We start from the raw sequence: 25,274 nt of genomic DNA, 5'->3' as shown, positions 1-25,274 counted from the left end.
CCCCCCCCCCCCGAACTAAATTTGTGGCTACGATCCTGACTTCAAAGAATGACAAATCATTACATTTCAATCCGAAAATACGATTGTTTGTTACATTCTTTGGATTAAATTATTGTTCAAATAATTTACATTTCTGTAAACAATTGAAAATTGTTAAAAGAAAGTAATGGGAAATTTTCAAATTGTCCACTAGTAATTATTTGTTTGAAAAAGACGACGGATATTTGCTAAAAATTAAGAATAATGAACGTAAAAATGTAGTTTTTTATTATCGTGTAAATTGATTGCAAATATATTAATAATATTCATTAAATTTTAACATAGTATAAAGTGTACACATTGTGCCATTTAATTTTATAATTCTATGGCTAGGTCCCCACTTCAAAAAAGAAGGTTCCTCCGCTTTCTGTGAATAATATTTTCAGTTTTCGAATGAAAAGCAATGCAATTTAACCACATGATATGAATCTTGAAGCAAAAAATTTAATCAATTCTGGCCAAGAGCACATGCATTTTGATGCAAGCAGTTGTATTTGAAACAAATAAAGATTCAAGAAAAAAGATAGGAAAATTATGATTCTCTGTGATTGCAGAGTTTTCAATTGAAAATTGTCACCATGATATTAAAATAATGAAATGAAAATAAAACATGAAATGAATAAGCAATTGAAAATAAAATAAATGTAAATTCCATACTTTTCCGCATCAAAAGTTTCCAATTTTGGGCGCAGCATCTTTTTCTTTCAGTATTTTTTGTCGTACCATCGGAGAAGAGAAAAAAAGGTATATCCAGAAATTAAACGGATTAACCGATTTTCTTGTTTCTTTTTTCAATCGTCTTATCGTTGTGTAATGAACTGATTGCAGAATATTAAAATGAAATTCCTTAATATTTGCTTATTTATCATTTGTTTAAACCGGCTGTAATCTCTAACAATAGAAAAGTTGAGTGAGGCATGACAGATGTTTTAAGTATCGTCGAAAAAATCACACTCTAGAACACCCGCTGTTTCATAGCCAGCCAGAGGCCCAAAAACTATTTTCGCCATGAGTACACTCATGGTAGCGGTTTGTTACTTCCCAGGCGCAAAAATGCACCAATTGAAGACGCGTGTGCAATGACCACCTTAGCGCTCGTACACACGGAGAATTATTGTCCGCTAAGCAAAATTTCAAAATTATTTAAATTGTTGTGTTGACCATCAATACTTGTAGAATATTTTGTTGCTTATCTTTTTTGTACGACAAAGAAATTCAACGTTTTTTTCGTTTTTTATTTATTTAAGGAAAACGAAAATCTTCAACGAAAAAAGAATCAATACATTTTTGCATTCAACTCGCCAAATCTTTGTCGGCAATTGATATTTTTTCTCGAAAATTTCTTGTAACATTCTTTAACATATTCTACAACTGTTGGAGTGTTCATCTTATTTTAAAAACATTTCAGAGCTGTGTAGTGAATTTTCAAAAATATTTTCTTCGAAATATGGGATGCATGTATATAAACGAGAAAGTTGTGTGAGGAACATGACATAGGAAAGACGGGATTAGGCATGCCATCCTAACTTGGCGAGCGGGGTAGATTCCACGGAGGGGGGAAAATTCCATGAGTGGGGAGAGTCGCCATCTTACGATGTGCCATTTGATTATGCGCACGAGCATTTTTGCCGACAAACTGTGCATGAAAATATAAACATGTGGGCGCTGCCATGTTTGTCGCGGGACATCAAAAGGTGGTGGACCTCCCCCCTCATTGCATCACCCCCGCAATGGCATGCCTAGTCCCTTGTTTGCTATGTCCATGGTGAGCAAGTTTCGAATGTTGACAACTTCCAGTGAGAAAAATCTTCCTTAGGGATCAAAGAAGTTTTTCCAAAAAGTTTTAGATCTTTTGTCAGCAGGGAAAAAAGGTAAGAGTGATGTGAAATTTATGTACGGCTTGCTAACCTCGACTTGGATCGTACGTCAACCTGTGGCGCTATGTTCTGGTGTACCGAGTCGAGGTTAGCACGCCGTACATAATTTTCACATCGTCCTCACTTTTTCCCTCTGATGACAAAAGATCTAACATTTTTTGGAAAAACTCCTTTGATCTCTAAGGAAGAATTTTCTCACTGAAAGTTGTCAAAATTCGAAAATTCCCCGCACAACTTTCTTGTTTATATACTTCCACTCGAGATTTCGAAGGAAATATTTATTTTAAATTCACTAAACCGCTCTGAAATGTTTTTATGATAAGATAAACACTCTAAAAATCGTAGAATATGTTGAAGAATGTTACATAAAATTTTCAAGAAAAAATATCAATTCCCGACAAAAATCTGGCGAGTTGAATGCAAAAAAGTATTGATTCTTTTTTCGTTGAAAATTGTTGATTTCCTTAAATAACTAAAAACCGAAAAAAAACTTTCAGAATTTGTTTGTCGTATAAAAAAGATGCGCAATAAAATAGTCTACAAGTATTGATGATCAATACTCAAATTTGAACAATTTTGAAAATGTGCTCAGCGTACAATAATTCTCCGTGTGTTCGAGCGCTAAGGTGGTTATTGCATCCGCCCCTTAAATTTTCAATTAATTGCAATAAAACAAGAAGCAGGCCATTTTTCGAAAAAGGCGCTCTGGTAAGTTCTGCACTTACGAGTTTATAGTCTGTGGTTCAAATATGAAATCATACAACTGAGAATTGTAGGAGAAAAACTGGTCAGAGTATTACATGGGCTAATTTTCAAACCTGAGGAAGCGCTTTAAAGGCATGTGATACTTAGAAAATTATCGATTTTTCCAGTTATAGGTTCCCCGGCTTCTTTTCTAGAATAATAGATATTTTGTCCTAAAAATTGGTAAAATGATAGAGAACATCCTAACAGACGTCCTTGCACACTTTTTTGTCGGTTAATTCGAAAAAATTTAATTTTGCTAAATTTGATTAATTTGCATGGCGCTTAGGAATTGCAAATAAACATATTAACTATGTCCTGGAACTAAACTTGTTTGTAGGCAATCAAAAAAGTTTATTTCATGAATAATTTCCAAATTATCGGAATGGCAGAGCTGATAAACGACGTAACCTCAAAATAATGCACATGCATAAAATTTTTATTTAGCACAATAAAATGTTGTTGTTATTATTCCTCAAAAAGAGTCCAGGGAGGTCCGTTATGATATTTTATAGCATCTCCGAATTCAGTTTTTAAACATTTTCATTTTTGTGGAAAAAAGTCAGGGGAACAGTAATAGATTAACCATACGTCTAAGTAGAGGCTCCTTTCGGTTCCTTCGGTCCGCTAGGGTCCACATTAAAATTAACTGAACTAATATGTTTAGGAGAAGATAAAAACTAAAAATTGTTTACTAAAAATTGGAAGACGACAAACATCAATTATATTATTTTTTTATAACAGTTAAGTATATTAAACACACACACGTGCGCGCGCGCGTGTGTGTTTGTGTGAAAAAATGTTTTGCATCAAAATTTAATCACTCTGAGTAGTACATACACTGATGTTCAAATCGGTTCAAAGAGGTTGAAGAGGAGTGTCTACTAAATTAGACAATAATAATAACTTTTATTTTTAACCCCCCTTACCCTCCCCCCTTTATCACCCCAAACATGATCCAAAAATAAAAAATTTTTACGTGTTACTGTTAATTGTTAGCAATTTGTGTAGTCGTTTTTATACAAATACTTGCCACTGGACAATTTTAATATTTTTCATTACTTTTTCAACAATGTTTAATTGTTTAATAAAAAGGAAATTGATTAAACAATTATTTTTTCCCAAAGAATGTTAATTTAATCTATTTTCTTATTGAATAGTAATAGTTGGTAATTGCTTAAAGTATTAAATTTTGTTTTAAAAATTATATGATTATTTAAACAATGAATTATTGTCGATTTACAAGATTTTAAAAAATTCAGCCAGAGACGTTCAATTTTTTTTCAAATTCGTATCCTCAAATACTTTTTCTTGAATAATTACATAATTTTGATACATTTCTTATAATTTTTAACATATCGACGTGTCCTAACGCTAGGGTGCCAACGCACGCGATCGACTAGATGATACTTAACCAAAAATATAAACAATAAAAAGCTTACCAAGAAGTAAGAACTAGAAAGTTTTAGATCGCGGAATTGAACAACATGGAGCTAGAAGTTGGCCAAAACTAGAAGATGCTCGCTCGCTCCATCAAAACATTAAAGTGCTATCTCGGGCGAGCAAAGCATGAAGGTGTCACTTCTCGCTTATAATCTAAACGCGAGAAGTGGCAACCTTCATTCTTTGCTTGCCCGAGATAGAACTTTCATGCTTTGATGAAGCGAGTGAGCACCTTTTAGTTTTGGCCAACTTCTAGCTCCATCTTGTTCAATTCCGCGAGAAAGACTTTCTAGCGCTAACTTCTCGGTTAGTTTTTTATTGCTTTTATTTTTGGTTAAGTACCGTCAAGTCGTGTCGCGTGCGTTGGCACCCTACCGTTAAGACGCCTCGATATCTCTATTTTTGTAAACAATTTTTATTGGCTCTAACAGTTTTTTTTTGATAACTTAAAGAAAAAGGAAATAAAATAAAACACATCGAATTATTCTTCTGACTCTTTATACAAAAATGTATTAACAATTTAATAATTGTTTAAACAAGTATAATTTGTTTCAAACAATTATTTTTTCAACAAATATTTTTCAAATCGTATCAAGCATTTTTAGTCCGATATTACTGTAATATATCTTTTAGCTGTACCAATTACTACTGTTAAATGTTTAATAATTGTTTGGTCTTGCAGGTAATTTGCTTTGTTTATCCATTCTGATGATGTTTCTCGAAGAAGACATGTCCAGATTCTAAATCATGAAAAAATGTGAATTCTCCGTGATGAAGTCATTGGCTTGTCCTGTGCGTTTTATAATTCAAATGATTTTAGATAAATTGTACTAATCATGTGAAGTTAACTAAAGTAATGTTTTTTTCTTTTTAATTATTATAAATGATCAAAAATATAGCACTTCTTCCTCATAAATCTTGTTCAGGGGAAATGTTAAAACTTGAATTATAATTTGCATTTTTGAATGTACTTTTTTAGATTATAATCATAGTAAAAATTTTAACACTATACAGATGGCAATAATAAGTGCACTTTTATCATTTAAATTTCATTAAGACTTATGATTTATTTAATAGTGCGCCAAAAAAGATGTCAATCATCCACACGTAATTTAAAGAACATTAGGGAAAATGTATTATGTTTAATTCAGAACATATTATTGGAAAAATTAGTATGGAAAAATAATTGTTTTAAGAAATTATATTTCTTTAAACAATTAAAAAATTGTCAATACATTTCTTAAACACTATTCAGTCAGAAAATAAACTGTATGTCTTATATTTTATTTCAATTTTTTTCTCAAAAAAATGTGCTTAAGCAAATAAAAATTGTTTCAACAAATAAAGATTGGTGGAAAATTAGAAGAAATAAATCAAAATTATGTATATAGTCAACAAAAGGCAGCTTAGGATACCAATTTGCGAAATAATTGGCCAACTCTGGCTGAATTGTTACAGATTTTGTGAATAAAAAAAAGTAATTGTTTAAATAATTATAGAATGTTGGAAATTGCAAACTATTACATTTAATTCAGAAAGTACGATCACTTTTTATATTTTATGGGAAAAAATAATTCTGTAAATAATTTATATTTAATTAAACAATTAAATATTGTTGAAGAACTCATGGGAAATATTAAAATTGCCCACTGGTAATTATTTGTATGAAAACGACGACAGAAATTGTTAAAAATTAACGATAACTCGCAAAAATGTATTTTTATGATTTTCTGGATATATTTGGGGCGCTGCGGGTTGGGGGGGGGGATAAAAGTTATTAATATGGATTCCTTTCGTATACACCCTTTTTCAATCCCTACCAAACTTGGCACTTTTATATCAAACCCTGGAACATGTGTTCCATTTTTAGAAAATCCAAAATTTCCCCATGATAATCAAATGGAATTTGAAAGTGCCCGGCGGCACGTGAATATGTGAATTTTGAAAAAGAAATTACAGATTTATATCCTCTGGAAATGAAAACCACCCCGACATTCATACACATATACAAGAAATGGTTTTCCAGCGAAGGGGCAACCCCCGCCCGCCAGTTTTTATTTTCGAAGAAAAAATCCCTATATTTCCCGAAATTCAATTATTAACGTGTTCCAGCCCGGCACATTAAATTCTCATTTAACTAAAATGGAGAATTTTTGGATTCTCACAATATTGAACTGATACTTCAGGGTTTGATCGAAACACGCCAAGCTTTTTACAGATTTTAGAGGAGTCTCTACGAAATAAGAGCATACTAATAACTTTCATTTCTTTAAGCCATCCTCACCCCCCCCCCCCCCCCCCCCCCCCCCCCCCCCTACAAAGCGCCACAAATGTGATTGACAATCAAAGAACTACGTTTTTACATATTATTGTTTATTTTTAGCAATTTTTGTCATTTCTTTAATCCAAATAATTATTAGTGGAAAATTGGAATATTCTCCATCAATTTTTGTGCAATTTGTAATTGTTAAATCAACGTAACTTACTAAGGCACTTATTTTTTCAAAAAAAATGTCTAAAAAATCGTATTGTCTTAATGAGGTGTAATAGTTAGTCATTTTTTCAAGTACAGTACAAGTCCGATAAATTTCGAACCTCGGGGCTGGAGGGTCGGAAAATTCCAGGAATTGCGGACTTATCTGATGCCTTCTCTAGTAGCACGATATTACGTGCGCGCATGCGCATATCATGGGCGCAAATCATAAGCAAAATAGCACACGTAGTGGGAGAACCACAATTAATGTGCGTGCCGTACGTGTGATGCCGTTTTAAGGAGAGTATACACTCATCGGACGGCAAAATATCGGATTTGTACTTTAGTGCAATTTTTAAAAACATTATTTGATTATTTTAAAAAAAAAATAATTTTTCTTGATAATATATATATAAAAATTAAGCCAGATATTGTACATTTTTCCTCAAGTTGATATCCTATACTAATTTTTATTTGATAATCTCATAATTTTGATACATTTCTTCCAATGTTTAACTTATTTCTATTTGTTTAAACCATTGTAATTTGTTACAGCAGTTTTGTTTCAAAAACTTTTTAAAAGTAATATAAAATCAAACATAGACAATTATTTTTCTGAATGTGTATAGTATAGTAGAAATATATTCCCCGTTTTTCATTTTTTGGAATAAACTGCATTTTTAAAAATAATTATCTTTTCTAAAAAATATTTTTAAAATAATATTTCATGAATTAAGCGTAATATTCAATGATTTCCAGAAGTAGTAAATTCTGCTACAAACTATATGTCATTGTCTGATACAATTAATTTTAATTTTGAATTTCCTTTAAAATTGAGTACGGATGCTAAATGCAAGCAGGCAAATATATACATATATACATATACAGGGTGGGCACGCTGGGGCTTACATACATGGCGCACTTGATGCTACCAGAATTGCACAAGAGCAGGGAAGAAGTCATTGTACAGAGGTATTTACATATTTCGCGCCTTTAAAGTTGCGTTCGGATCGACCATTCGGTCAAGCCCGTGCATCTTCGCATCAAGTTTATCATAGTTTCCATGGTTGCGTTCGAAACTTCAAATGAATACAAGTGTCAAAAAATATAGGTTATGTTATGTAGTAATTACAAATAATAAAAGTTTTTCATTGATGATGAAGTGAGACCTGTGTACTGAGAAGTAAACGTCAATTATTTTCCGTGACAATAACATTATGGAATGTCTGCTGAGTGACAAATACTATAAAATAGTAATAATATTCTGCGATCCCAATGGGCGAATAGTGAATTGTGTTTAACGCTTATTTGCGACATAAAAAAAAGTATGTTATAAGTAGACAGGATATGTTTTAAATAATGTGAATAAAATATTACATACAAAAACTTTAAATTGACATTACCTACAATTTCTTACAGCGATTTGGGTGAAAAGGTGAATCTGAACGTAACCTCGAAATAATGACAGATCGGCCCGGCTTGTTTATTATACTTTCCATTGTTTATTGTTTGCCAAAGCAATGTTTTGTGGTTTTGTATGTTTATTGCTGACAGTGCCAGCAGTAATAATTTAAACAATAATTACTTAATAATAATTTAACAAACATGACTTAATTATGATTTTAATAAGTAACACTTTATTCCTGAAATTAATAACCGATTTCTATTGTTTTTTTTTCACAGATCGATCATAGAAGAGATACGAGTACACATCAGGAAATGCAGATAGATTTTGTGCATTCCAGCTGGTTCATTTCAATGAACATCATTGAAAAATCATTACCTCTAGACCTTATCCCAAAACTGAGGATTGAGCAGCCTAAAATTAATTCTAATTCAATCTGATGGTATAGTTGTATCAAAAAAATATCTCGAGGTAATTTGTCTTGTCTGAATTTTAATTAATAAAATATTTAGAGATTTTTTTGTATTTTACAAAATGTTTTCTCTAGATCTCATCCTAAACTTTTGTTTGGTGAAATAAATCTAGACAAAATATTTTAGGCTAAAATTGTTATTCCATTTTTCAGAAATTATTCTATTTTCGAAAAATGGTATCTCTGGATCTGATTTCCAAACTGGTATTCAATCAGCCTCAAAAATTAATTCTAATTCATTTTGATGGTATAGCTTTGTCAAAAATGTATCTCAGAAAAATTCAACTTGCCTGAATTTTAATTAATAAAATATTGAGTGATTTTTTTGTATTTTAGAAAATGTTTTCTCTGGACCTCATCCTAAAATTTTGTTTATCAGTAATAAATCTAGACAAGATATTTTAGGCCAGACACGTTATTCCAATTTTTTTTAGAAATTATTCTATTTTTGAAAAATGCTATCTCTGGATCTGATTTCCCAACTGGCACTCAATCAGCCTCGAAAATTAATTCTAATTCATTTTGATGGTATAGGTTTATTAAAAATATATCTCGGAAAAATTGAACTTGCCTGAATTTTAATTAATAAAATATTAAGGGATTTTTTTGTATTTTATAAAATGTTTTCTCTGGACCTGATCCTAAAATTTGGTTTAGTTAACCAACAAAATAAATTAGAGACTCGTTGGTGATAGAATTGTATCAGAAATAAATCTAGACAAGATATTTTAGGCTATAATTGTTATTCCATTTTTTAGAAATTATTCTATTTTCGAAATTGCTATCTCTGGATCTGATCTCCAAACTGGCATTTAATCAGCCTAGAAAATTAATTCTAATTCATTCTGATGGCATAGGTTTATCAAAAAGATATCTCGAAGAAATTTAACTTGCTTGAATTTAAATTAATAAAATATTTAGAGATTTTTTTCTATTTGAGAAAATGCTTTCTCTGGACCTCATCCTAAAATTTGGTTTGACCAACCAATAAAATAAATTAGAGACTTGTTAGTGTAGCAGAAATAAATGCAAAACCGATATTTTGTGCCAGAATTTGTGTTCCAATTTTTTCAAAAGCTTTGCTATAATTATGTATTTTATCATTTCTAAATATTAAATTCATACATTATTGGTATCTTTTCAGAAAATACAAATCTTTTAGTGTAATTGAAATTTACTCAAAATGTTATTTTAGTGTATTTCATTGAGTTATCGTTTAAGCTCAAATTATGCCGTTAGAAATGAAGACACCAATTCCGTAAATTTTATTTCGGAATCCCAAAATATTTTATTAATTAAAATTCAGACAAGTTAAATTATTCAAGATATCTTTTTGACAAAGCTATACCATTAAAATGAATTAGAATTAATTTTCGAGGCTGATTGAATGCGGTTTGGAAATCAGATCCAGAGATAGCATTTTACGAAAATAGAATAAGTTATAAAAAAATTGGAATAACAATTCTACCCTAAAATATCTTGTCTAAATTTATTTCTAATACAAATCCATAACTAACAAGTCTCTAGTTTATTTTATTGGTTAACTAAACCAAATTTTAGGATGAGGTCCAGAGAAAATATTTTCTAAAATACAAAAAAATCCCTGAATATTTTATGAACTAAAATTCAGGCAAGTTAAATTTCTTCGAGATATCTTTTTGCTAAACCTCTGACATCAAAATTAATTAAAATGAATTTTTGAGGCTGATTAAATGAAAGTTTGGAAATCCGATCAAAAAAAAGTATTTTTTCAAATAGAATAATTTCTGAAAAATTTGGAATAACAATTCTGGCCTAAAATATCTTGTTTAGATTTATATCTGATACAATTCGATCACAAACGAGTCTCTAATTTATTTTATTGGTTGACTAAACCAAATTTTATAATGAGGTCCAGAGAAAACATTTTCTAAAATACAAAAAAATGCCTGAATATTTTATTAATTAAAATTTAGGCAAGCTACATTTCGTCGAGATATCTTTTTGGCAAACCTATGCCATCAAAATGAATTAGAATTAATTTTCGAGGCTGATTGAGTGCCAGTTTGGAAATCAGATCCAGAGATAGCATTTTTCGAAAATAGAATAAGTTATAAAAAAATAGGAATAACAATTCTAGCGTAGAATATCTTGTCTACATTTATTTCTGATGCAATTCTATCAACAACGAGTCTCTAATTTATTTTGTTGGTTAACTAAACCAAATTTTAGGATGAGGTCCAGAGACAACATTTGCTAAAATATAAAAAATCCCTAAATATTTTATTAATTAAAATTCAGGCAAGTTAAATTTCTTCAAGATATCTTTTTGACGAAGCTATACCATCAAAATGAATTAGAATTAATTATCGTGGCTGATTAAATGAAAATTTGGAAATCAGATCCCCAGTTTTGGGATAAGGTCTAGAGGTAATGATTTTTCAGTGATGTTCATTGAAATGAACCAGCTAGAATGCACAAAATCTATCTGCATTTCCTGATGTGTACTCGTATTTCATCTATGATCGATCTGTGAAAAAAACAATGGAAATCGGTTATTAATTTCAGCAATAAAGTGTTACTTATTAAAATCATTAATAAGTCATGTTTGTTAAATTATTATTAAGTAATTATTGTTTAAATTATTACTGCCGAGACTGCCAGTAATAAATATACAAAACCACAAAACATTTCTTTGGTAAAGAATAATCAATTGAAAGTATAATAAACATGCGGGGCCGATCTGTCATTATTTCGAGTTTATGTTCGGATTCACCTTCTCACCCAAATCGCTGTAAGAAATTGTAGATAATGTCAATTGAAAGTTTTCGTATGTAATATTTTATTCACATTAATTGAAAAATATCCTGTATATTTATAACATACCTTTTTTTATGTCGCAAATAAGCGTTAAACACAATTCACTATTCGCCCATTGGGATCGCAGAATATTATTACTATTTTATAGTATTTGTCACTCAGCAGACATTCCATAATGTTATTGGCACGGAAAATAATTGACGTTTACTTCTCAGTACACAGGTCTCACGTCATCATCAATGAAACACTTTTATTATTTGTAATTACTACATAACATAACCTATGTTGTTTTGATACTTGTATCCATTTGAAGTTTCGAACGCAACCATGGAAAATGTGATAAACTTGACCCGAAGATGCACGGACTTGGCCGAATGGCCGATCCGAATGCAATATTAAAGGCGCGAAATATGAAAATATCCCTGTATAATGGCTTATCCCCTGCTGTTGTGCAATTCGGGTAGCATTCAGATCGCCATGTATGTAAGCCCCAGAGTGTCCACCCTGCATATATATATATATATATATATATATATATATATATCCATTCATGTAGATTGATGATTTTTTTCCCCTTGGCCCGGAACGTTTGCACAACTTTAAACTATGAATGTTAAAAATTCAACATCTTCAAAATTTTGAAATTATTAAATTCAAAATTCTATTTTCTTTACGTTTGACAGTTTGAAAACTTTTTTGCTGCTTATACATTTATTTTTGTAAATCGCCAATTGATAATGAATGGACGTGCGAATATAGTCATTTCATAGCCAAAATTGTGTAAAGAAACCAAAAAAAAATATATCATACTTATTTACTGAATCGTAGAAACCTGTTTTAGATAGGTCGATTTGAAAAATACTGACCCCTGGTGAGTAACTTAGGAGGCAGTCGAGCCCCTCGTTTTCCGCTCTTGCAGGCCGCCCCTGGTACACCGCCCTTGTACTGTACACAACGCGCCAGTTTCAAGTGAGAACAAACAATCTCCACTTTCAATTACAAAAAACAACAACAACAAGAACATTCTAGGGAAAAACGGAACAGAACGATTTGGTATAATTGCCTTTAGATTACGTGATTAAAATATTGCGGCCAACAATTCATGCGTTTAGATGTAGTTTCGATGTAGCCAAATTAAAAGCCGTTTGAGGAACACGTGGGAATACAGGCGAGTCCCACGCTTTCCGCTTCTACTCCTCGCCCCGCTATAAAACCATGTTACTCTATAGCTCGCGCGACTTTCAAGCGAGAAATAACACTCAATTTTCAATTACAAAATACAATAACAAAAAGGGTCTTTTCGGGAAAAAGCGAGCTGAACCGACCAGTATAATTGCCTTTAGATTATGTGCTTAAAATATGGCGTTCAACAACCCAACCGTTTAGATTCAGTTTGCCCCTTGCGAATTTGGCAGCCCTGTGAAGCACTTTGAGATTGCGGTAACTATCCTTAATATGCTTGCCTACATAGACATGCGCCCTACAACTTTATTAGTGGAAACTTGTGTCATTGTTAGCAGCTTAATTCGAAAGCGTTACCCTACCCGTAAACATCCGAAACTCTAAAAAACTGCTATTGGTCGAAGAAAGGCAGCAATAATAGTTTTCATAAGTGTGTCCCCTCACTTGTAGACGAAATGGATATCATTAAAGTTGAAAATAATATGCTTAGTAAAATTAACTTCGAATCATTATTACGATACAAAATTCTGCACCAATTTCAAACTGTCACTTAATTGGTTTCTTGTTAAACATCAGAAATAATTAGTTTAGATGAATATTCAATAAATTACTAAGAAACCATAGCATCAAAATAAATTAGTTCATAATTTTTAATTAACATTAATAAAAAATATTATATTCAGTCAATTATTCAAATAACATTAGTAAATCTTTTCAAGTAAAAATAATATGCAACTCTCGTTTTCCAATATCGAAATTCTGGATTTTCAAAAGTTATGAGTTATTTTTCATTTTATGGTGGGATCGTGGCTTTACCCGGTTTGCCGTGCTCTGCCGCACCATTTAGGGCCAATTTGTATTTTGAATTTCCAAAAGAATAGGTTCGAGTCGGTCGTTTCTGTATAGCCTACGGATGAACCTATATAGACAAGGCGAAAACGTCGCATTCACCTGAAAAAAATTTCCGATAGAATTTTTGTTCATATTATCCTTCGAAATATACCCCTGAATAAGGATCAAGATCTTGTTGCCGCAAAAACTGGTCAAATTTGTTTAAACAAACTTTGTTTGTTTAAAACTTAAAAGTGCTTTTTTTGACCCGGAAGCATTTCTTTAAGGTTTTTTGGGCCATCCTAAACATTTTTTGTCTCTTGTCATTTTTTTTTTGTAAAATTGACCGTTTCCGTAATATAAATAATTTAATGTTTGAAAAATCGCTAGAATGGCCATATTCGAGCCTTAAAAACAGTATTAAAAAATCAAATTTTCGAGTTTACCAAAGTTCCTAAATAATCTTTGAACATCCCTTAACAAAATCCCGAAGAGTGTATACAGATTATTTCATTCTATAGCTTAGTTTTTTAATAGTTAAATAGGCGCTCTTCGACCAGGCTTGCGGGCTCGCTACTGTTGACTGGACTCTATATGTGATCTCGCGCGCTCGCTGAGTATGCAGGTCCAATCTTCTATAAAATACACAAAGGAACTTGGCTGTTTATTCAGTTTTGTGCCTTCTTCTATCGCGGACGGATTAAATATATCATTGCAAACTTATATCTGAAAAAATTCCTTAAACCCTAGATATAAAAGTTTGAATTTCGGATATATGATGCATGAAAAAAGTTTATTGTTACGAATATTTAAGTTAAAAAATTCCGTACCTGATAATCTTATTTCTCAGTGCAAATGTTTAAAAAATTGCAAAACAAAAGCATGGCATTGTAAAAAAAACAATATATCACCTGTGTTCCCGTATGTGGCTGTAGTACAGACGAATGTGAAAATATGCTTAAATAAATGTTCTACTAATTTAAGAATTTGTTTGTTACTTTTTTGTTAAGTTTGCCACTTATATTTATAACAATTATGGTCAATTATATTTATTTATGAAATAAACACTAATAGTAAGTAAGCAAAGCTTCAAGAACACATAAGACACTATAGTCCACTCAACAGTAGAGAGCCGGCGAGCTGCTGGTCGGAACGCGCCTATTTAACTATTTAAAAACTAAGATATAGAATGAAATAATCTGTACATACTCTTCGGGATTTTGTTAAGGGATGTTCAAAGATTATTTAGGAACTTTGGCAAACTCGAAAATTTTATTTTTTTAAACTGTTTTTCAGGCTCGAAAATGGCCATTTCCGGGATTTTTCAAACATTAAATTATTTATAACTCGGAAACGATCAATTTTACAAAAAAATGACAGGACACAACAAATGTTAAGAATGGCCAAAAAAACCTTAGAAAATTGCTTTCGGGTAAAAAAAAAAGCATTTTTTACGTTTTAAACAAATTTCACCAGTTTTTGCGGCCGGCAAGATCTTGATCCTCATTCAGGGGTATATTCCGAAGGAGAATATGACCAAAAATCCTATCGGAAATTTGTTTAAACGAACACGACGTTTTTGCCTTGTTTAATAGTTAAATTCTCAGTTTTCCCCATTGTTCCAACCCCTTTATTTAATGTATATCTTTGACCATGTCAGTTCTTTTCCAAATTTATTAAGAAGGGCTTAAAGCAGTGGTCGGCAAAACTTTTTGCTCACTTTTCAGGTATGGTTAGGCTCGTCCCGCATTAATTTTGTCTACTACTTTTCGTTCTATTCATGGATCTCATTGTGAGTGAGCTTACTCCAGCAGGGGTCTTTTGTTCATAGGCATGTCAAAATAGGGTCTGCCCAAGCTCGCAGGTACCTGGCCAGAAACTAGGTCATTGGGCAGCCCAGTCAGGGTGTCCTGCCTTGGTCAAGAGCGTGCCTAACACTGGACTTGAAAGAATACTCTGTAAAAATTTCTCTTCAGACTGACTTTCAAAACTTTAAACAATCAAGAATTTTAACATGTCTTAAAATCAACTAGATTAAACAATTCGACTTTATCCAATCATTTAAAATTGCATAATTTTCATATTAAATTTATGATAATTTGTAAACTAAAAAGTTCCAATTGGTCGTTTAAGATTAAGCAATTTTTATTTAAATGTCTGCATAATTTTAAAATTAAAATAACTTTTGAAATTGTACGATTACTATAATTTCAAATAAATTTCGCTTGAAATTTGAACTATGATAGTAACAATTCGTAATAATTGCAACGCCAGGGAACTATTATTTTAACGCCTTCAAAGATAAAATTATTGAAAATTGCAATTGTTCCATATTGAATTTGATAAGTGAAACTTCGAAATTGTGCAATTTCACATAACCAGCGTTCAAAATTGAAAGTTTAAATATTGAAACAATAATATTGCATCAATTTAAAGTTGAGCCTGAGTTATATAATCTTAAGCTCAAAAAATCTACATTTAATTTTAAACTAAAACCATAGATAACAAATTTGTACTAATTGCGATTCAGAGATTGATTTTCTCCGAAGTTACCACTTATTTTATTATCGAAGCAAAAATATTTAGTATAGATGAAGTAAGAACAGGAATAAATGAGACAGAAGAAAAGTAAAGAGATAGATTTGTTGAAAAGGGTATTGCTTCGTGGACCAGTGCATTTCTCATGGAAATGTGCATTACTTTTTACAACAAAATTAAGGACCTTGTTTAAATTCATTAAAATCTCCTTTCCGTGACGTTTTTTACGCTGACATTACCTTAACCTCTTACAGACCTTTCAATATTTTCTTTCATCATCTAGTTAACTAGACTCCACTCCCATGATTAGAATATTTATTTTTTCGTATTTTAATTTGAGCATTATCCTTACGGTTTAATATTCTTCTCGTTATTTGACCAGGCTCATTTGGCACCAAGACATCTGGGAGATTTATTATTCTCACAGAATCATCCCTGAAAAATAATAAAAGCAATATAATTATTCAGGAAATTGCACTTCCACAAAGCCAAAGTTATTAATAAATTGACCAAATTAATAGGTAAATTGATTTAAATAGATTGCATAATAGAAATAATGAAACGTGTGTTTGCAGAAAGAACTACTCTAAAAATACTAACCAGTACAAAATGACTATCTGGAATAGTGCAAGGGTTGTTAATTGCTAAAAGAAGTACTTATTTATATGAATATATTAATACTTTTCTACTAACTCATAGTCAATTTGTAGCGGAGTGTCGTATATGTTGAGACACTGTACAGGTTAGAACAATAGATTTTCTCCACTTCTTTGCACTAGTACCGCCTATTATTAATGTCACTTATTAGTATTACTATTGACACTACTATGTGACAGTCATAACAGGTGGCAATGGTGCAAATAAATCGAGAAAACGTGCTGTCCCAACCTGTACAGTGTGCTAACATGTAGGACACTCCCTCCTAATTGAATAAGTACAATCTCGCTACTAAATAGTATAACTTAGTACTACAGTTGCTGGCATTATACTTAGCACTATCTCATTTTGTAATTTTCTTCTAAATATTAGTAGAAATGTTTACTAAGGCAATCTGTACCCAAGTGGAAAAATTATATATAGTTTATATACAGTGTGAAGTTTTACATGTAATATTCTTTTGTTTTATACAAACAAAATGTATAAAACAAATGAATATTTTATATAAAATTCCACACATTTTGCGCTCTTTTAATTAGTATACTTTTCATCTAATTAGGACTTAGAGAGATATAAGTTTGATAACATGTTTCAAATTATTACTGTTGAATTTTAAACAGTTATCTGTTATATATGCACGAGAATATGCGAATCAAATAACTTATGTAACTACTGATTGTAGCCCGTGCGAAAAATTATTAACGCTACCCTGTTTCTGTCTAATTCGCCTTCAGTCGACACTGGCGAGCCACAGACTGAGTCCACTGGCTAGACTAAAAAGCAACGCTCGGATCAACTGGTTTCTATACAGATCGTCTATTTTGCCGAACTTTTGATGTTTAACTTCATATTATGTTGCTGCAACTTTGTCTAGTGACTTTAACACATTTACCCATCTCAAATTTAATTTAATTTTTCATTTTTGTCGAATATGATTTTCAATTTATTACATCGTAATATTTATTTCAATAAAACATTATTAATTTTCATACCTTAAAAGTGCGTGATGTGTAAATAAATCATTGAAAATAATAAATTTTGTATGATTATACTTGCGATTAGGCTGCGAAATAATAATTTATTATTGTAAATAATCAATATATTAGGCTTAATTATCATTTACGCAATCAATAAATAATTTAAATAAATGAAATGATTCGTTTATGTTGAAATTTCATTTTTTGGAATATTTATAATATAATAGATAATATTATACAAATTATAAATTTAATATCGATTTATTATAACTTTACTATACAATAGTTCCATTGAAAGAAAATTTTCTCAAACATTCTTCAAAATAAATTATTGTTAAAAATACAGTTTGCATATTAAGATTTTAATCACCTTTAATAATTGTTTTTTATTATCTTAAATATTTAACAGTGTATATTTAATTATCACTTGAGCATTTGTACAGTTATGTATTCTGCCGTCCATACTAAAAAGATACATAAGTGACATTTTTATTAAAAATGAGTTTTTGGTATCGTTCGATTCGTAAGAGAAAGCTGCATCTAACTGTGTTAATAAAATATATTAATTAAAAATATTTATTGCAAAAAACGATTTGCTTTAAATGAGGAAAGTCGAAAAAGTTGAAAAATACAACGGAAAAAGATACGCAAAGCACTATGCGTGTCCTAAAAGTTGTACAAGGAAGGCTACACGTCATCAGCATACACATGAAAAAGAACGTAAAAAACTTTGTGTCTTTTTTGCTTTGTAAAAGTGACCGAGTGCGGCGTGAATTGACAAACGAAAAGAATCGCTTGACCTCACGTATCTTTTAGCCGTGTGACTTAGCTCGGATTCTTGGAAATCCACGGGATATAATTCCCGGCTAAATTCGGCTATACACTAGCGACAATCGTTCGGGTAAATTCGGAGCAGCCACTAAATACACAGTGTCCCTTACGTATGTTTTGATGTTGTATTTTGAGTCTGCGCTCGAACTCTTCGACCAAGGCATCATCCGCAAGTGACTTTGTGTTTTTTGCTTTGTATTTTTGAATTGCCGCGACTAGTAAAACATCGCAAGTCCATTTTCTAAAAGAAATTGTTTAAAAAATCAATTTTTTATTGCAAAATATGAAAACATTAGTTTTACCCAAATAGCGTATCTTAATTATCTAAAATTTTATACGATATTGAAGTTCTTTGGGCAAGAAGTTTTTCTCGATTTTCTCAGTTCGAGTCAGATTGGACTTATGTATCTTTTTAGTTTGTACGGCAGTATTGTAATGTCCTCAATCTTCTGTTACAAAATTATTCTTTTCTGAATTCACTTCTGTAATTTTTGTTTATGTCCAAATCTGCACACTCTTCATATAATAAAGTCCTTAGCGCACTACTAGATTGCGCCAAGCCTATCACTAGACATCAAAAAGGTTTGAATCCAATATGATTCAAGGCTGCCAAGAATTTTTTCCACACGAGAGCGATGAATCAAAAATATACATATATGTGCGTTTTGTCCTCTTGTTTACTTTTTAAACCTAAAACCGTACGCATTTTAAATCTTAGGAAGAAATCAGCCACTTGGACTATGTTCCTTGCTTTATGCGATCGAAGACCCCCGTAAACAAGTGTGTATTGAAAAGATCGATTAATTTGGGAAAACAAGACAATGAACAGCCTCTCACTGTTGAGATAGCGAAATCTGGAACTTCGGACTCTTTTCGACAACCATGAAATCTGCGTAAAAAATGTTGTGCACTAGAAAGAAAGACTGAAAAAATATAGATAGAACAAGAATACTTAATCAACTAAAGCACGTTTTTGAATAAAAAAATTAACACGATTATCCTAATTATAATCCTCTTTACTTAAAGATGTCCGCTTGGTTCGCGAAAATAAAAAAAATGTATGTAATAGAAGTTTTGCAAGAACTCAAGATAAGAATTTGAAAAAATATCATGATGCAAGTATAATTCATCAGTCACTATATTTAAATATTTTAAATGAGTTTTCAGTTTTATCTTACTTGCTTATTGAGACGAGATTATCCAAAAGTGAATAATATTATGGTCAGCTAGAAAATTAAGATTTTCCTACAAGTTTCCGGTTTTCGTTTCGTCCCGCAAGAACTGATTACAGTGCATGAGATAGACACTAATCATACAAACTATAAGCTCGAGATAAGAATATAAGGGTGCGATGACACGACTAGACACTTCGCAGACATACACACAAAGAAACATTAAATCAGAAATGTGTGCTGATTGACGTAACACCTTTGAGAGTTTACCAAATTAGGTTTAAACTTAATTATCTAATTATGTGCCTTTTATCTGACAAGGTTTAATGTTCCAACATATAATAGGCACTGTCGAGTATTACAGTATTTTCTGTAAGAGAAGCCGATCAAGTATTGCTCTTGGGTGCGCTGGAAATGGGTTAATTTTACGGCAAGTTCCTTAGTAGCATACAATACGTATATAATAATGAGTGAATTGAATATTTATGATCAATTACGAAAATTAGGCGTTACATAAATTATGACTTATTATTCATTCAAGCACACTCTCCTTTATAATTACGTGTCAATAACGCTAAAAAAGGTAGAATTTATGTATGCCAATATTTTTTTGGCTTGAGTTGATGAAGTAATAAAAAACACTTACAAACATGCGATATATAGTGAAAAGATTGCAATGCAGTGTCAGATGAAGTTAATAAGGAGAGATAAAGTTGGTTTTTGCATAAACGTGGAATCACTTTAAACGGTAAAATACATAAAAAGAATTGAAACTTGTTGCAATGTACGATGAAATTCTTTGATTATATTATATAATATTAAATGTACTTTGGAACATTTTTAATCTGATCCAGAGAATACCAAGATTATCCTATGGCAAGAAAAGAACTTGATACGAAATAATCTTTTGCGAAGACGGAAATAACTGACAATCACTCATAAAGAACGTGCTCAATGCCATTGAAAAACATAAATTACAGTTTTAGATTAGGATTTTAGATTAAAAAAAGAATGCCAGCTAATTTTTGAAAAATTACATAAATCACATATATTAAAATGCATCCAAGCAGAAGATTTTAATATGAAAAAATCTAAATAATTTAAATCCACATTCTTCAAAATGTAACTTGATGGATCTAGTTTCAATAATCGTATATGAAACCGAGCTCAGAGGGCTTTACTTACGGACGAATGTAATATTAAAGAAAACAATTGCAAAGTTTAGTACTTTCTGTCAACATATGCGAAGAAACATTTCCGACCAGACACTCAACACAGGCTTATGAAACCGACGGTTTCAGTAACTTAGTTCAAAACACCGTAAACGAAACTGAACCAAGTGAGCTCTAAGAGTAAAAAAGGTGCATGAAACCTTATAAATTCGGTTTATTAGTCCACCTAGTTCAAAAAATAGCGAAAAACCCGAACTTTAAATTAGAGTAATTTACTTTAACATTAATGGAATTAAAAAAAAATTAATGTTAACATTCAAAACTTTCGGGAAATCTAGAAGAAATTAAATTTCTGATTTTCCATTGAACGAAACTTTATAAAATCTATAATTTTAGTTTTTGGGTTTCTAAACTCGTATGAACAACACTATATTACATGACCTCTGTGAATTAAATCGGCAAATAATTATTTAAAAAAGCGGTAACTTAATAGTTTAAAAACTGTTAATAAAACTAATCTCTCACAGGAACGGTAATTGAAACCTCATGTAATGATCTGTCATTAAGAAAAATTATGGAAAATGGGTTTCTGGATTTATCTCCTTTAAAGAAATAAAAACTAAATCGAGCTGAATAAACTTAGGTAACGACAGAATCCGATAAAAAATCACACCGAAACCTATTCTTGAAAGAAGGCTAGGATTCTGTAGTTTTGAAAATAATGAACGAAGTGAAATATTGTCCACTCTACAATTATTGGAAGCAAATAAAAACCTGAACGAAACTTTACATAAAAGAGATCTGAGAGTGTCTACTTTCAATCAAAGTGAACGAAACTGCATTAAAAAAATATTTTAAACGGATAAGAGAAAAGTGAATTGGATAGAAAAAGAAGAGAATAGAAAGGCCCTTACTCACATGGCATCCTGCGAGTTGCTTTCATCACTCGCAGGTTTGCAGTACATTTCAAGTTGTTTAATGCTGCAAGATTGTAAACAACACTCGTCGACAAGTCCAGGTCCAGAAGTGCTCGTTGTTCGCAGTTCATCTTCACTGCTGTAGGAAAACGGGCTATTGTATCCTCTGCCCTGGCAGATGAGAAAAAGCGCATCACTAAGGCTTCTGGAACACAGCCTAATTGTTTGCTCACCCGTGCCGTATGGCATAGCGTAAGAAAGTCCCAGGACATGTAGTAGAACAACGGCCACGAGGACGTAAATCCACGCTTGACAGGATCTCGACGCGACACTCGACTTCATCGTAATCCGGCGTCCATGTTACATCGCGACGCCTTTTATAGCGGTTTCGCTTCGGATAGTGGGTGAGCTGGAAGGGTGGGGGTGTAGGTTTGCTTCTGTGGGGCAGCGGGAAATGCGAGGATACTATAAACTTGAAATAGACTGAAAGAATTTTGACCTCTGAGTTCCGGTTCCAGTTCCTGCTTTCTCGTTTCCGCTTGTAAATTGAAATCTTAGGAATCTATCATCAGCCCAAGAATACCCCGAAGTCTGAACTTCAGCTCTATCATTAAATTGCATTAATTAACGCCAATCGAGAGATGATTGTGTCTGACTCACTATCGCAGGGTAAATGTACTTTTATATTCACGGATGCGCAAATAAAATCGTTATCACATTGAAACTGACTTTTGAGAATCGTGCAGGTTTTATGATAACGAACTGTAGATTGATGAGTTTTATTTAGAGACACGCGATATAATTAGAATTTAGCGATGTTCGAGGAGTCGTAATTGTTAGTTAATCAGTACACTAGTCAGTCCCCACGTTGCGAACTTCCTCCGTGCCACTGCCACAAGCATAGCTTTCTTCACAGTTTTCGTCCCCGTTTCGATGACATGAGGAGGATCTGATAGGAGGGAGATCTCGCTTGGCGCCAAAAAGCCCCGAGTGTCATGGTCAAAGACGATAACATGAGCCCATTCAATTTTTTGTGATGCTTTAGTGTTCGCTGATAAATATTGTGTCTTGGAACCGAAAATAGTAGAAAAGTAGATCCGAAATGCATGAATAACAAACATGGGTTAAAAAAATGTTATGTAATACCATGCAGTTAAAAAATAAAGCACAGATACATGTCTAGAGTTTTCATTTTTATTTAATCCAGTACTGTGTTTAAAAAATATAGCCATGAGTAAGATCGCAGATAAAAAAAATTCTTTTCATTTTTCTTATACGCAATTTCCAGAATATGAAGCTCATTAAATGAAGAATTATTTTTAATATATGTAATTAATGTAACATTACCAATTTTTTCTACAAGCAGTGAAACATCCCACGGGGAAATTTACCACCGACACAGTACTACGCCAGTACCGCCGGATGGAGTTCGGCATTGGCGCGGTACTGTTAGAATACTGGCAGGACTGCTGGCTTTATACCGGTAAAACCCCTAATGATAACAATGTTCTGTGCTGACTTGCAGTATTTAGCCAGTACTGGGCTAGTACTTACATTTGGTAATGGCGCGGCACCCTCTGTTAGTACTGACGTAGTACTAGCTCAACCCATACTGCTATCTCTGCGAGGTACTGACCTGTAATACTGGGCCAGCACTGAAGTTTACCACTGGGCCACTACTGCAGATTAGTACTAGGCAGATATTGATCAGGCTCAAAGTGATAACGAAGGTATCACAGGTAGAAATACACCACCGGCTGAGTACGGCCTGCCGGAGTTCCAGTACTGGCTGGCTATACTGGGCCAGTACTATGCCAGTGCTGGCTTGTAATGCTTGACGGTACTGGCCTGTCAGTACTGGCGTAGCACTAACTTCCAGTACTGGCAAACTGCTGGCGTACAAAAATGCCGAAGTTAATTTTAAAAATGATAAAAAATTATTTAATTGTTTTAAAGACCATCCATTCATCATCATACGACTGCATATCGTCCGAATATTATTTATAATTACAAAATAGTAAATTGTGCTACAAGTGCGGAAAGTAGGCAGTTCCACACGAGTGTGAAGTTAGCTGTACGAGTCAGTGACGAGTCGAAGGTGAGTTATAGGCGAGTCGTAGGTGAGTTGGAGGCCAGCCAAAGGCGAGCTGTAAGGCGATATTTAAAATAAATTTCTGAAAATTTGATGAATTTCAAAAATTTCCTGAAATTTATGAAAAATGATCTAAATTTCCAAAATTTTCAGAAATTTATGAAAAATTATCAAATTATCAATAATTTCAGATTTTCCAAAGTTCTCGGTAATTTATCGGAAATTAATGGCATTTTATCAGTAATTTATGGTAACTTATCATGTCGAATATGTCCAATAGCTATTCACTACTCACAATCCGTCTCTCAAGCTTCAAATCATAATGAAGTGAGGTTATAGTTCCAGCAGTCCTGGAAAGTAATTCTGACTCGAAATTTGCAAGCGCAATAGCAAGAAAAAGTACACTTACTCAAAGAGCGCAAGCGCAGCAGCTAGAAAAAGTATTTTTCAAACTGCTTTTTACCACGGTTTCGAAATTGGTCACTTCCCGCACGCAATACATGCGTCGAAAATCGAGCATTTCGTGCGTGCGTTAGAAAAATATAGTTTTCAAACTATTTGTTTAAGTTTGACACTCACTATTTATATAATCTAAATATATAAAAAAATGTATTTAAAAATTAATAATAATTAACTGCAAGTATTTTGTCAATACATGTTAATGGCACTGCTTAGAATCAATACATGTATTACATTTTTAAACATTATATTACAAATAATATTTCTAACGCTACGGGGCTTTGAACCTACATCTATATACATAAATCTATAGCATAGCAGTCGAGAGTGCTAACCACTGCCCTAAACCTACAAGTTGAAACTCTATGAAAAAGCCATCCTCATAAGCTACAGTTCAGAAAAGTTAAAACAACAATTTTTCAACTTTTTTTCTCGTTAATCTTTTTATCATCAGACGACATCAAATAGATATAAAATAAACTATCTGTTCACGGAAATATACATAAAATAATTTTTAAATAAATAATTTAAATCGACTACAATTTTTCTTCGTGGAATATTTTATTTTTAGCGTTTTAGATCATTTTAAAAGTTCTTTTAATAACATTGAATGAGCATTTTAAATTTGTGTCGACGGAACTTAGAAATTTGACCACGTTGCGCAACAATTTTTTTAATAACAATTTTCTTTAAACTTTCGTGTAACGTACTACTGGCATAGTACCGCCCCGGTCATGCAGCCAACGTTCAGCCAGTACTGGACGAATCACCGGCTGTCCGTACTGCTGGGCAGTACTGGGCCAGTACTGCGCCGGTTGTGAACTCCGTCACACTAGCGACGTTTCCACCTAGGATGTACTGACTTCTAGTACCGGGCCAGGGAATAAAGTTGGTGCTTGCGTGATACTGGTGACACCCCTAATGATAACTAAGTTCTGTACTGACTCACAATACTGGGCCAGTATATACTGTTGTTACGGGCGCCGTAAGGCTAGATGCCCTAATGATATTTAAATTCTGTACTGATCTGCAGTACTAAGCCAATACAGTAGAACACCATTATGATGCTAACCGTGGGTTGAACTCTTGGGTCAGTATTTGACCAGTAATACGTATCAATACTGCGCCAATAGTAGACCCAGCATCAAGACAATCACTGGCTGAACTCTTATGTCGGTTTTTAATTAGAGCATA

General features: G+C 32.4%; 1 protein-coding gene across 1 annotated transcript in view; it reads right to left on the bottom strand.

The window, feature by feature from the left end:
* Window positions 1-22,390, bottom strand: part of LOC117172604 (insulin-like growth factor I) — a 31,163-nt gene extending 8,773 nt beyond the window's left edge. The window contains exons 1-2 of the mRNA XM_033360695.1: window positions 21,531-22,390; window positions 16,156-16,238 (exon numbers count right to left, since the gene is read on the bottom strand). Coding sequence (XP_033216586.1) covers window positions 16,156-16,238; window positions 21,531-21,871 — 424 coding nt within the window. The 5' untranslated portion in view covers window positions 21,872-22,390. The remainder of the gene's footprint in view (window positions 1-16,155; window positions 16,239-21,530) is intronic.
* Window positions 22,391-25,274: the final 2,884 nt, after the last annotated feature.

Source organism: Belonocnema kinseyi, chromosome 5, assembly GCF_010883055.1.
Source record: "Belonocnema kinseyi isolate 2016_QV_RU_SX_M_011 chromosome 5, B_treatae_v1, whole genome shotgun sequence".
NCBI classification, from domain to species: domain Eukaryota; kingdom Metazoa; phylum Arthropoda; class Insecta; order Hymenoptera; family Cynipidae; genus Belonocnema; species Belonocnema kinseyi.
Note: the sequence above shows the minus strand (reverse complement) of the source record. Positions and strands in the feature narration are given on the sequence as shown.